This window comes from Camelus dromedarius, chromosome 10 (assembly GCF_036321535.1).
Source record: "Camelus dromedarius isolate mCamDro1 chromosome 10, mCamDro1.pat, whole genome shotgun sequence".
Lineage (NCBI taxonomy): Eukaryota > Metazoa > Chordata > Mammalia > Artiodactyla > Camelidae > Camelus > Camelus dromedarius.
In genome coordinates this window covers 18,940,828-18,955,140 of record NC_087445.1, presented here as the reverse complement: position 1 = coordinate 18,955,140, position 14,313 = coordinate 18,940,828, and the positions used below count along the sequence as shown (strand labels likewise).

Here is a 14,313-nt window from a genome sequence, read left to right as displayed (position 1 = left end):
TAATAAATAAATAAATAACTGCAAATTTAATAAAATGGAAATGTAAACATTTTCTAAATCTTAATACAGTGAGAAAGCAAGTATTTTTTATATGAAAATGTAAATATGAATGATAAGATACAATATTAAATAAATAAATAACCAACCAATAAATAAATAAATTACATGAGGGAAGGTCATCGCTTAGGCACTGAATATTTTTAACATTCTTTCATATACTACTGACAAAGTCTTAGCTGAATTAATTCAGTAAACTCTGTGATTAAAACAGAAATAAGAGTCTTCTGAAATGACCACAGACCAATGTGCAAGGGTGACATGGCATCTCGGTCAGGGAGAATCATGTCAAGGTGACCCCAGGTCTCCATCCATAATTCTTAGCCTTTCTTGCAAGTTGGTTAATGAAGAGAAGGATCTCTTGATTTCCAGTCGGACAATTTCCCAGGCACAGTCACTGTATTTCTTCTCTTTCAGGTAGAGATGGATTCCCTGGAAGTAGCTCTTCAGCACCACTGTAGGGCCCGCCCTTCCCTGGGCAGAGTCTTGCTCTCCCATCACCTGCACGAAACAGGTGTCCAGGTCCTCCAGCTGCTGATGGAGTCCAGTGAGGAGTTTGTCCAGGAGGGTGGCGTCCCAGGCGGCAGAGGAGCGCTCTGCATGGAAGAGGTTGAAGATCTGCTGGAGCATCTCGTGGAGGACAGAGATGGCCTGGGCCTTCTGGAGCTGGCTGCCATCCACCATCTCCTGGGGGAAACGGAAGTCTTTTCTGTCCTCCAGGCAGAAGAAAGGGGAGATTCTCCTCAATTGGCCTAGAAGCACGAAGTTCTGCCTGCTAACTAGCACGTGGTTCTGTGGCAGGTCACAGCCCAGAGCCCCACCAGGGCCATAGCTGGACAGTAGCAAGGCCATCAGTAGAGAGGGCACAGAGGCCATGTGGCAAATGAGGTGCTGCTGGCCTGGCTGAGACGGGCGTCTTGGTGAACGTTGGAGGTAGGTTCTCTGATGACATTCTTTCTAAGCAAGGCCATTAAATACGGAGATAGTAGTTTTCATTTTCTGAACATTTTCTACACTTTCACTTCCTTTTTTGATTTCCATTCATAGATTCTCAGTATGTTCTAGGAAGATGTCATCAATCTAACCTAATAATTTGCAGGAAGTTTAATTTTCCCAGTAAACTTCAGATATGCCCATCCAAATAGGTATTGATCAGTCAGGTGAGCAAGGTCACTGTCGTCAAGTCAGACGCGCTGAAGGTATGTAAACACACACATCCTCCCTGTCTCCCTCCCTGTCTCTCTCTCTCGTACATAACTATTGCTCTTCTCTGTTGCAGGAACACAGTTCTCGCCCTGACCTTAGGCTCCTTTTCACCCCCTTACTTCACACAGGGAAGCAGGTCCCCGCGGCCTTGCGGTTTCTGTGTGTGTTCAGGGATTTAACAGATCACCTCTGGCAGTGAAGCTCTTTGAAACTAGAGTTGGGTTTTATTTACCGATTGATTTACAAAAGAGGCTGATGATAATCAACGAATGAGCTTCTCTGATGTTTCTCTTCCTTCTGGAACACGTTCGTGCAGGTGCATGTGGTTGTGCTGCAGGGGACCACGGGGTCAGGACAGTGACAGACGCCGCCCTTTCTTTCCGCCGTTTTCTTACTGGGGAACTGTAGTCCCCACGGTCTGTGCCAAAACCGCTCCCAGGGGTCCTGGTTCTTTTCAGCAGAATGTGGTGGTGGAGAGTCTAACTCCCAGAAACACCTCACTCACAAAGTGGAAATCACATCTAGTCACACACATTCTCTTGAGTGACGGGGTCCGGTTTTTTAAACCCCTAGACCCACTCCCTGAGGGGAGGCTCACCACATCCTGAGGACTTGAAAATTTCCTTTGTGTGGATGGACATGTTTATTTGTCGGGGAGATAATTCACCTTCCAACCCGCGCCCTTGCTCATGGAGTGTTTGTGTGAAGGACCCTGGTCCTCAGTGGTAGCCGCCTCCTCTCCTGACCCATGTCCCCAGGTATCAAAAGTGTCACCAGCCAGCAGATGCTGAGAGCCAAAGTTTGTTTTGTCTAAGTAGGTAGAGGAATAATCCAATTCTAATCGTTTCACCTTGGCTAGACAAATACCTTTTAGTTTCCCAAATACAGATTTTCTTGTTCAACACTTTATTTAAACTGTTGAACCCGTGTTATGCTCAGATTTCTGAGCTGGGCACAAAGGGTTCAGTGCTGGTGTGTTTCTCTTTAGGAGCTTACATCCCAGACACTAGTGACGTGAAGTTGTTCATTCAGTCAGTTGATTCCGGTGGGTTTCTCTGTTCCTCTGTCTCTGTCTCCCTCTGAGAATGCAGAGGGCTTCTGTGTCGAGAGAAATAGCCTTCTTTCCTTTACTTGTGTTTGATTCTTCATTTAAAGTTTTATAACTTATATTCACTTAGTGGCTTATTGTGCAAGATCCTCCTGCTGCTCCTGCATGAGTTCTAATTCCTGCTGAGGTGAGAACAGTGAAGGGAAGCAAAGAAAGGCAGCAGGGCTGCAGTCCCTGTCATTTTCAAGACTTTCGATTTTTGGATTCTTATTGCGACTTTCCTAGAAAGTAAAATCCTTCAGTTGTTCCGTGGGCAAAAAGGAAACAAGTGTCTTAGTGACATGAAAGTGAAGGAAGGGAAGTGATACTCTGCGGACACGGCGCCGCATTCCAAGGCGCAGCATCACTGCGGCGCAGGTGGGGACGAGGATCTGGCGGAGGGAGACATGGGGTCAGTGTGAGTAACAGAAAGGCAGGAGCAGGGCTGCTGCTGCCAGAAGTTCAAAGAAGCCCAAGTCTTGGATCAAAGGACAGCCTTCAGCTTTGCAAGACCAGCTGACGGATTTTTCTGTCATTTTAATCCATGTGTAATCAGTTCTGAGGAGAGAAGGAAGAAGTCAAACCAATCAGGAGACTGGCAACCAGAACCCCAGTTGCTGGAAGGCTCCCCCTGTCTGGCAGGAGGGTGGGTGCCAGCCTCGCTGAGCATCTATCTAGGTGATAGATCCACTCAGGCAACACAAAGAGTGCTTTGTGAAACCTAGAATTAAAGGAAAAGAATTAGATGATTCCAAAGATCCTGATCTTAGCCTGAGTAACAGTAATCATGATGTTAAAAGATAATTTCATTGTTTGCATATTATGGACTAGCCACTTTCTAAGTTCTTTAAAATATTACCTCAGTCCTCAGAGTAACCCTGTTTCGATCACACTCACTTAATACAGCTGGAGAGAAATAGAAATGTGGAGGGACAAACGATTCCAAGCAAACCAGAGCTATAAGGACAGACCTTCATGAGGTTGCAGTGACTTGTATGGAAGGCCCATTAAAGAAAGTGAAGGGTGAAAATCAATGGGAGATTTAGGAACTAAGGAAATCAGTAGAGGGAAAAGAGTAAGAGGACAGAGGATCCTTGATTCCACTTCTAATGCCAAAGGTTACTGTCTGTTGTTTTGTAGGGCAACACCGTGTGAGGTATGAGTCAGCTGAACAGACTTTAACTTCGAAGGAAAAAAATGGACAAAATCTCTGTTCAATACTTAGATGGGAGAAGAGTTTATGCTGATTGGAAAAAAAAAGTCTAAGATTTTATGATTGATTTCTTCACGGAAATATAGTAATGTAAGTTCATTAACCCAACGGCATCAGACTACTGGAATCTGTTTCGTTTTAACTCGAGTTTTCTTGTGAGTTGAGAATAAAGACAAAGAACTTTTAAAAACTAAAGAAAAAAATAGGGGGAGGGAATAGCTCAGTGGTAGAGTGCCTACCTAGCATGCGCAGGGTCCTGGGCTCAATCCCCAGGACCTCCACTTAAAACATACGTAAGTAAAAAAATAAACCGAATTACTTCTTCCCCTTAAAGAAATGAAAAGGAAAAGCACTTCACAGTTTCTGGCCATGTGAGCTCTGCATGTCTCCAGGATGACAACTAAAATGTCCCTGGCCATCTGGTTGTACAAGAATGAAGTCACTAGCCACCAACTTCCAATCCACCCTGAAAGGAGTTCAGAGCAGAGATCAGCAATGAGGCACTCTGTGTTCTAGGGAAACCTGACAGAACAGATCTTCAGACAGTTAGGTAATTTCAGAAGAACATTTTACGAACCCTATGTTTTCATCTTCTCATATGTGGGGAAACACGGAAACCATTAACGGAGACATCTTCTCTTCCAGACTAGCACAACCTTGTGCCAGGATGTGAGCTTAATAGCACGTACCCCCTTCACCAAAATCACATATATGCTGACCTCTCCCTTGCCTCCCCAGAGCTAGCTGAGAGAGGCTGTCCTCAGTAAGTCCTCCAGAAAATCTAACCTCACAGCTCTCATGTTGTGTGTGTGTGTGTGTGTGTGTGTGTGTGTGTGTGTTTGTTTTTTCAGTAACCCAGGACCTCACTGATTTCCCAGGATACCGGTCAGTGCAGCCTGCTGTTCTCATTCCCAAAGATGCCCTTTCTGTTTCCTTCCCTCAGGCCCAGACGGGACTTTCCATTTGCTGCTGAAGGAGTCCAGTGAAGAATCTCTTTATTTTTCACCCATGATTAAGGTTTGGGTACTGACAAAGCCTCAGTATAACCAAGATGGAGGAGCAGTAAGCACTTCCCAGACAGAAGCACTGAATGTTTTCAAAGGGATACATAGCAGGGAGAGTCTGGCTTGATCTCCAAAGTCAGCCACACTGATGAGTGTAGTTGTAATTATTTATTTTCCCAGCCTGAGCCTATTAAAACATCATACAATAATACTGTAGGATCAAAATAAAAAATATTATTAAAACACCATTCATTGATAAAATGCTGTTTTTAGCACAAAGAAAGGAATGATTTTTTATTTTTTTTTTTTTGGACCCTAACCTACAGGAAGTTTTCCAAATATAATGTATAAATACCTCTATAAATATTTATACCTCAAAATATACTTGAAATGTACCTCTTCAATGCAGGATATATAGACTGGAAAGAAAAAGATGATGAATCCATCCATATCACCTTTGCAAATTTCCTAAATTAAATAAATGAATTTCCATAGAGATCTTCATTGCCTTTATAAATTTTGCTCTTCCAGTGTGCTGGTTACTGCTATATGTCCTGCTTGGAAGCCTCTATCCCACTTGTTGCTAAATGTATTCAGATCCCTGCCTGTGTCCCTTCTGTTCAAGCATTGTTTTCTTTTGTTAGTCTTTGAAAGAGGCTACACATGATGTAATTCAAGAAGTCAAGAAGTCCTTGGACTGTACTGTCTCCAGAAAAGTCTTTCTTGCTCTATGAAAACATACTGGGTCATAAGGAGGAAACAGGTTTGCAGGTGACAGTGGAGTAACCCTTGTCCTTTCTAGTGGTCTGCAGGCTGCTGTGGTATCAGTGTCACCCTTGCTGGGGACACTGCTGGTGTCTGCATCTTTCTGGCAGAACTCCATGCTCTCACATGGACTTCAGTCCTTTCTCCTCTGGAAAGTAACGTACTGGAGGAGCCTTTCCCTCAGTGCAGCTCGTCTGTGCTGGTCCCTCTCCTGAGGACCCGCCGCTGTTCCAGTGAGTGCTTTCCCCATCGCTGTCCTCCTCCCAGGTTCTCAAGCTGCTGCTGACTTTCAACTCCATGGTTCGTGCCCTTTGGGTTTGTGAGCAAATGAGAGCCCTGAAGCAGGGGAGCCTCTTCCTAGTGCAGTCAGAAGTGGAAGTGCCCACAGAGAGGCCCAGATGAGGCCCTGGATTCTCCCCCAGTTCATCATGGGGCAGAATTCCCTCTATTTACTGTGCTTCTGTGGAAGGCAGGACAGTCTGGACCCGCAGTGAGGTAGGCAGAGAGGGTGACTTCATGTGAGAGTTTCTGACAAACAAGAACTTTCACTCAACTTCTCCTTTCAGTGAGTGGCTTTGTAGTCTTTAGAGGAAACTGACAGCCAGAACCCCAAGAGGAAAACGAAAGAGCTGTATGGATGGAGAGTGGAGCTGAATGCAGGGTGGATGAGGAGAGCTCAGTGGGGACTCCTACACTGGGAGGAAGGAAGCGATTGTGATTGCAGTGAAAGAATGGGATCCAGGAAAGCAGAGAGGAAGGGGGACGTGTGCCAACTACGAGAACCAGCAGATGGATATGTGGTATATTATAGATGTGGTATATCTTATAGTATACGTGTATATACATTGGTGCCATATGTGTATACATCCAGATATATTATATTGTTATGTATATAACTACATACAAGGGATGACACACTTTTTCCCAATTCCGCTTTTCAGACTCTCCGTGCTTTCCAGTTACAGAGAGGGGGGTAGAAGTCACTATTCCCATTTAGATCTATATGAAAAAATAAGAAAATAGTCACTATCTGTTTAGCCCTCACTCAGTGGATGATAACTCTGCTATGTGCTGTTAAATGTTCTCGTGTATGTACTGCTCACAGCAGCCCTGGGAATGTATTCACTTACTTTCTATTTAAGGTAGCTGAGCTCAGGAAAGTTTAATGATTCCCCAGAATCACACACACACGTCCTGGCAGAATGGAGATTCAGTCCAGAATCCTGTGAAGGTGTAAATAATTATTTAAGTTTCATATTGTGCAATTCTCAAACCCTTTGTTTTTTTCTTCAGTGCTTACTGAAGACGTTTCTTCTCTGTTTGACTCCTAACTGCACTGAGAAAGCAGATGTTCTCCAGAAAGAGCCCAAGAAACATGAAAGACAGCCCATCGGTCGACAAATATGTCGATCCGGAATCAAAAGCCATGTATATCCTGGAGACAATAATTTTGCAGTTGATGTGGCATGTTTGGAAACCAGGGTATGGTAATAGATGTGATTCCCTATGAGGAGCATGTAGAGTGAGAAGATGACCTAGAGCTTCTGAGAACCTTCAACTTTCAAGGTCGGAAAGAGGAGAGACTGCAGAGGCACAGAGATGGAGCAGCCAGTGAACTTAGGAGTCACCCAGGGAAGAACCATCTTCAGAGCATGAAGAAGAAAACAAAGGGTTTGAGAATTACACAAGATGAAACTTAAGTTCAGGTGGCAAATATCTGAAACCTATTTTCTATACATTCACCTTTGTGTTCGCAGAATGATCACATGCTCTCAGTGCCTCCTTTACTCCCCCTTCCGCCGTCTGCAGGATGGTTTCTGCTGATTAATTCTACCAAACAGGCTCTGGCGAGGGTGGCCAATGCCATCTACTTTCCCAGTGTAGGGGGGCACTTCCCATCCTCATTTGTCCTGAATGCGGTGAGTCTTTTAAGCAGTTTCAGTCTTTTGCACACAGTCTTCTCACCGTTCTCTCTTATCCTGTTCACATATGGCCTTTCCACCCTATGTCCTTTGTGGTTCTTCTTCCCTCCCTTTAAAGTTAAGGTTATGGGTCTCACCCTAAGTGCTTTCCTCATTCTGTGTTTTGTTCCCATTTGACCACTTCTGTCCCATGCATCACAGTCCGTGGGAACTGCTTGTAAATGACCAACCCCAGCATCCAGTGGACATGCACCCTGAAGTGCCCCCTGTAAACCGTGGAGGGTAACTACTACTTTTCTTGTTCTCTCCTCACACTGCTGAGAGAATTTTGTTTTTCTCTCTTATAGCATTAAACCTAACTTATAGTAATTAGTAATCTTTTAAAAATAACCAGTACTTAATTATCAGGTAACTGGTGATTTTTTTTTCAGGTTCCTTTCCTTATAAAAAGCAAAGATACAAAAAAGCAGGATTGAATTTGTTACATTCACCTCTCTGTGCTGACAGCACTTCGGCTCAGATGCTTTTTAAAACATGTGTGCAAGCAGAAATATTGGTCGGTGTTTTTTCCCACCGGATAATCACTCGTACAAATCGTGTGAAAGTGAGACGTGGTCTTATTCACTGAGCTTCTCTCCTCTTCCGTTAGTCACCCAGTAGTTTCCCAACTTCTCCGCTTAGACGCCCGTGAGCATAAATTCAGGCCCAGTAGTGTGCGTGGAAGTGATCTTGCCCCGTACCGTCCTGGGCCTTGAAAACATCCCATGTCACCCACCATTCATTTTCCCTTGTCTGAGTGGAGTAGACTCAAGTGGTGGAGACACGTGTGCAGTTCCACGTTGAGTATAGCAAAGCCAGGGAGCCGAGGGTAGCCAGGCCCCTGAGGCCTTCTTGAGAAGAAGCCAACTAGAAAAGTCATCGGATTAGAGATAGCTGCATTGTTCTCTTAAAGCACGAGAGATAAATTTCTATTATGATTCAATTCCTGATCCTTTTCAGTTCCCTGTTACAGCAGGTAGCACTAAGTTCCCTGAAAAGTGTCTTTAGTGACATACAGCCCTAACAACCTTTCCATAAGAAAACAAACTTCACCTGTTGGGAATAGCAAATAACCCCCAAGAACTTTCACAGATTGTGGAAATCTCATTAGAAAAGTATTTATTGAGAAAATCGATTGTGTCCTTCTCCCTAAAAATAAGTTTGTTCACTCATGCTTTCCATTTCGGATGTTTCATGAAGGAAAGGCGCTTTTTAGTTTCCTCTCTGACAATCTCCCAGGCACAGGGGCTGTATTCCTTTTCCTTCAAGTAGAGATGAATTGCTTGGAAATACTCCCGAACAGCAGTTCCCCAAAAGGGACAGTCTAGATTGCCTTCTTCAGCCTGCTCCAGTTGGTGCAGGGTGAGATCCAGACTGGAGAGTAGTTTATTTAGGGAGGTGTTGTCCCAAGCAGCATGGCTGTGCTCTGTGCTGAAGAGGTGGAAAATCTGCTGGAGCATCTGATGGTAGGAACAGGGGCCTTGAGCCGTCTGGTTTTGGGCGATATTGTCTCTTTCCCAGGGAAGTTTGAAGTCCCTCCTGTCCTTTAGGCATGAGTGAAGGGGGGTCCGTTTCATGTGTCTCAAAAGCCTGACGATCTCCTTGTTTTCTAGGCTCTGGATCTCAGGCAAGTTCCTGGCAAGAGAGCAAGCAGGGAGGGAGCAGAGCATCACTCCTGCCACAAGCACGCAGATCTGGGCCATTGAGAATGTCAGTGACTCGCGATAAGGCCACGAGGTGGCGCTCGGACCCCGCTAAAGAGTTAGCGAAAGGTTCCTTCGCTAGGTCCTGGGAGAGGGTGTTTCTCTAGGCGAGCACGAGAGGGCGCAGGAGGATATCGGATCGCGTGCTTTTGCGGAACCACAACTTTCGAGTTTTCAGTTTCAGCGGCTCCAGCAGCGCGCGGGGAAGTACATCGCGTGCTCCGTGAGCGATTACCTGCGGCTTTAAAAGTGCACGGAAAAGCTCTTTTCGTTTTCCGACGTTTTGAGCGCTGAAGAGCTTGTCAAGTCGCGGCCTCAACAGCGGCCTTTTTATCTGGTAGCAAACAGGGACCGGTTGTCTATTTTCCGGGCTTTTAACACTCTTGCATTTTTTACGCTCTTACCTGGGTTAGTTACCTAGTATAGACAGGGCAGTTTGAGAGACCTGAGTCTGTGAGTCTACTACGTGGTTATATGTTTTTCTATGTTTGGTCTTTCATACCAAATTAAATAGTTTAGCCAAGCGGTTCCCACGGCCTGATCCTATGACTCAACTACATTCTTGTATGTGTTTTTCTAAGGTTGGTCTTTCATTCCAATTTCCATAGTTTAGCCAAGCGGTTCCCAGAGCCTGATCCTAAGACTCAACTACATGGTTGTATCAGTTTTTCTACCCTTGGTCTTTCATCCCAAATTACATAGTTTAGCCAAGCGGTTCCCAGAGCCTGATCCTATGACTCTACTACATGGTTGTATCAGTTTGTCTACCCTTGGTCTTTCATCCCAAATTACATAGTTTAGCCAAGTGGATCCCAGAGCCTGATCCTATGACTCAACTACATGGTTGTATGTGTTTCTCTACGGTTGGGCTTTCCTCCCAAGTTACATAGTTTAGCCAAGCCGTTCTCAGGGGCCTGAGCCTGTGATTCATCAGGATGGTATCCGTTATTTTATGTTTGGGCTCTTTATCTCAGCTGTCCAATGTTGAAGTCCACGGGCGCATAGGGATGAGTGGAAAGTGTCATGGGCGCCTTGTGGGTAAGTTGTGGCTGCCCTGAGGGTGAGTTGGTGCACGGCCGCCTTCAGGGCGGAGGACGGGGACGCTGTGCGCCCTTAGATTCTCTGAGAGTCTCCTGGTGTCTTTCAGGGATCAGCGTTGAAATGGTTGGGAAAGTAGTGAATACCTGAAAAGTGGGATTATTTCAAAACTCACAGCATTTTAAAAAATAGATTTTTAAATTAATCTTGTGTTTAATTTAATTCATGTCATATTTAAATCTTGTTAAATGTGTCATCTTTAAATATATTTATTAAAATATTTAGAATATGAAACAAGGAATATTAAAATATGTTTTAATATTAAAGCACTGCATTTTACTAAAGGCTATTTAAACTATAGTTTCCTTATACTAAAGCAAGAATCTGGTATAACTTTGCTTTCCTAGTTGATACGAAGCCAACTCATTAATTTTCCCAACATTACTTCTTTCCTTCTTTGGGAGGACAGCTGTGTTTGACGACTTCTTGTTGACTCTTCAACAATTTTTATTTGACTGAGGTTCCTGAAATGACTTTCTCAGGACCCCACCTTGACTATCTTGTTAGAAAGAGGAGTTAAGTGTTCTGTACACAGCACTGAGGACATTTGGCAGGTCTGAGCTCTTCATTTTCTTTGGTATGAATTTCATCGATTAAAGCAAATTTGCCCCAATCTCATTGGCCATGTCGACTGACCTAAACTCCACAAAGTGAGAGTTGGGAGTTATGTTTTATTTGGAGCAAAATGAGGGCTGTATCCCAGGAGACAGCATTCAGATAGCTCTGAGGAACCACTGGGAAGAGGCAGGCGGGAAGGTCCATATTAGAGAGGATTTCAGTGAAGGGGCAGGTGCGGTCAAGGGCACATTTAGGCAGGGGCTTGCTGCTAGTCAGGAGGAGATGATGTCACAGTTACTGGTTTTAGTGTCCTCCTTGGCATGAGATATGAGCAAGCATTGGGCTCCTGAAACCTTCTCCTGAAGGCCTGTTCTGCCACGTTTCCCGCAGAGCCCAGGGTGCCTCCTTCCTGATCTCCACCCTGAACTCCTTTTAGGGCCTGTTGCAGCCTAGAGGTTGCAGGCTAATGTTTAACCCAGGCAGAGGTGGATTCCAAGTGCCCACATGACTCCCGACTTGAGAAGGCAGACGCAAGTGCCAATTTTTATGCCAGCAACCTGAAGGCTTCCTTTCTTAAAACTCTCAGCGATTTGGGAGTGCAGGGTCAATTCTGGTCTTTATTTAACATTTTCCTTTTTGTTGTTCCTTTTGTACATTGTACAATTTCATTTATTTATGTTGCATTAAAATATTGTTTCTCTTGTTCCGTCGATTTGATGCCTGCTCGCAATCAATGCTTGAGGGAAGATTTTCCTTTCTTTACCCTTATATTAACCCAGGAAATAGTTTTGAATTCATTTTATGATCATTCCTAGCTAAAAATTTAGGAAAGTCCCATTTCTCCAACCCCTCTACCCCATGTGTACTTCTTCTTTCAATTAAAAATTTTTAATTGAAGTAGAGTCAGTTTACAATGTTATACCGTCCTACAGCATAATACTCAGTCATACATACACGCCCGTGCATATTTCTGAACCGATTTCCTACTCTTTCAGACTGTTTTCTTTTTCAAGTCTGTGTTTTAAACTAGTTTTCCCAGAGGTGATCTGAGAATAACTGCGGATGAGGGACAGGACTGTTTACCTGCATTAGATGCCTCACACACAACAGCCGTTTTTGTCAGACAGCTCTTCTAGATGCTGGGTGTCTGCAAAATACACCACATGCTGTAAGATTTCTCTCCATACTATACCAGGCACTGTTCTAAGTGTGGAGACCTGGGCTCTGCTCCCTCACAGTCCCGCGGGCAGTGCGGCTCCTGGAGCTTGCATTTGGGGGCCTCCCCGTGCAGACCCCTGACAGTGTGACGGGAGCTGCAGCCAGAGCCACTCTGGGCTGGGCTGGGCTGGGCTGGGCTGGGCTGGGCTGGGCTGGGCTGAGCGGGGACCGGACAGCTTCCTGGGTGTTGTATTCATGCTCCAGGCAGCTGTCATTCACTCTGTTCTCTCTCAGCCTGTATTTTGCAAACTTTATTTCATTCCATCTTTATAATTTCCCTGGTGAGCACCGCTGAACTTGTCTTGATGTTTTGAAAGACACAATGAAAGTCACCAGTCATTTAAGTCAGGAGGCACAGCTTTTGTCAGAGTGGAGGCTCCTGCTGCTCCCAGGCCCTCCTGGTCATCAGCTGTGAGCCCTTGCCCTCAGCTGCCCTGATGCTGCTGGGGCCTCCTTCATCCTCACCCTGCCTCTCATGTCTGTCTTCCCGGCTCCCTGGACCGCAGTCACCGTCCCTGTCTTCCTCTCCTGGAATCCACATTGCCAAGCACATTGTCACATATGTGTGCAGTTAGCCTACGTTGGTGACAAAATGAAGAGAAGGTTATGGATTAAACCTTGCTGTTAACATTTATGCCCCTATTATACATAGACAGTGTCCAGAAATGTGAGCTATGTCTTCTGTAAAGACATGCAGAGGATTCAAATCTAATGCCTTAGACCGTAAAAGGGAAATGCAGAGAGGTGAGGCCACTTGTATTTTGGTGCATTAGGAGGTGTGAAAATACAGTAAACTATTTTCTATGACATTTTCTTATGGAAAATAGCTATAATGGGATATTATTATAGAATAATATCTGATGTATTGTTAAAGATAAATGTCTAAGTATTCTTATTAAAATTTTGAAAAAGATGGATTGAGACTCAGGTTTTCTTTCTTGGGTCTAATTCAGGCAAACATATCCTATTGGATTGATATTCTGTCATTTTCCATGACTGTGTTTAACTTCCAGCGTAACAATACATACGAGGTATTGAAGCTGTGACATTATCTTCTGCTGAAAAATGGAAGAGAAACTGGAAAAAGTGGAAACAAACATGGGACAAGCAGAGAAACGACAACCTTGTTCCGTTGAAGACTCTCCCGTGCAGGAAGGTGCTCAGAGGAGCTGGGTGAAGGCTGCACAGCTGATCAGCTACATCACCAGGCTCAGCAGGGGCTGCCAGCCTCCTCACTGAGGACCTGGAGGGCGGTCTGCTCTCCAGGTCTGTCCACACCCTTAGCTGTAACCCGGCCCAGAAGCATGGCCCGCCAGAGCCGGAGACCGTCACAGTTCTGCACCAAATGAGAGACTCTTCCTTGTTTCCCTGCCTGGAGGACGAGCATGTTTTCTAGTTCCCCCAGAACCAGCTGGACAGCAGCCGGTTCCCAAGCGCTCAGGCCACCTCTTCTTTCATGAGATGCTCCAGCAGGCCTTCAGCCTCTTCAGCCCAAACAGCCTAAATCCCTCACTGGGCTGCATCAGCAGAGGGAGGCTCTGGAGACCAGTCTGGAGCAGGAGGTGGGGAGGAAAATACCCCCTGGGCAGTGAGGACTCCAGCCAGACTTTGAAGAGCTCCTTCCAAGACCCCCGCTCGATGTGGGAAGAAAGCACAGAGCTACTGTGCCCGGGACTCTGTCAAACTGGAAGTTAAGATGAGAAAGTCAGTATGTGCTCTCGCTGTGTTATCATCTCCGAGAAAACCCCGGAGCTGGAAAGGAGACCTGCGCCCAGCCTTTCACCGCTTAGTCTTAGCGCCTCCTGTGTGGCCTCAAGCGGGTCAATATTCACACAATTCAAGGCCCTTTGTTCTTCAGTTGTAAACGCACTGAGTCATCCCGGCAGATTGTTTTGCAATACTTAGAGGAAACTATACTTTGAATCGGGAAACTCTGTATTTTAAATTTGTAATAAATAGAAATTTTTTTCTATGCTGATTGTTGTATTTATGGAATTTCCTCATCGCATTGTATGGTCAGCTTTATGATCTTGTTTCCCTTGTCTTTGGGGGTTTCAAAGGTATATTTTAAATTTTAGTTCTTACTCATACTCTTAAAGACATACAAAGTGTCCTTAAAGATTGAATCTGCCTTAAAATCCAAGTGGAACATAGTTTTATTCATCTCATTGAGTTTTAAAAAAATTTCAGTTATCTCTGCACCCAGTAACTGACTTGTGAGTATAATGGTAGATAAACTCTTCTTCTTCTTACGAAAGAAGTACTACTTTCTTAAATAGGGCACTTTGGCAGAGAAGACAGGCCTTAAAGAGCAAGTAAATAGGAGGGAAGCTTTTCTAGGGCTATGAAGGATATGCACAAGGCATGTTGTAGCAACAGGAGCGATTCAGTTCCCTGGAGGACACATGTCTAATGCTTGTTGATTGAATTTCTGTCCTTGTGT

General features: G+C 44.8%; 2 protein-coding genes and 1 long non-coding RNA gene across 3 annotated transcripts; 1 reads left to right on the top strand and 2 right to left on the bottom strand.

The window, feature by feature from the left end:
- Positions 1–345: 345 nt before the first annotated feature.
- Positions 346–989, bottom strand: IFNW1 (interferon omega 1). The gene has a single exon (XM_031449623.2). The coding sequence runs from the start codon at positions 931–933 to the stop codon at positions 346–348; it is 588 nt and encodes a 195-aa protein (XP_031305483.2). The 5' UTR covers positions 934–989.
- A 7,461-nt stretch (positions 990–8,450) lies between these two features.
- LOC135322259 (interferon alpha-14-like) lies at positions 8,451–9,013 on the bottom strand. Its single transcript, XM_064490166.1, has one exon. It carries the CDS (start codon positions 8,994–8,996, stop codon positions 8,463–8,465), a length of 534 nt encoding a protein of 177 aa, XP_064346236.1. The 5' UTR covers positions 8,997–9,013; the 3' UTR covers positions 8,451–8,462.
- A 1,267-nt stretch (positions 9,014–10,280) lies between these two features.
- On the top strand, positions 10,281–14,118 carry LOC135322261 (uncharacterized). The gene is made up of 2 exons (XR_010382633.1): positions 10,281–12,614; positions 12,884–14,118. It is a non-coding gene; the product is annotated as an uncharacterized LOC135322261 (long non-coding RNA).
- Positions 14,119–14,313: the final 195 nt, after the last annotated feature.

Excerpts from the sequence above, each read along its gene's own strand:
- LOC135322259 (XM_064490166.1), bottom strand. The coding sequence starts at position 8,996 with ATGGCCCAGATCTGCGTGCTTGTGGCAGGAGTGATGCTCTGCTCCCTC.
- IFNW1 (XM_031449623.2), bottom strand. The coding sequence starts at position 933 with ATGGCCTCTGTGCCCTCTCTACTGATGGCCTTGCTACTGTCCAGCTAT.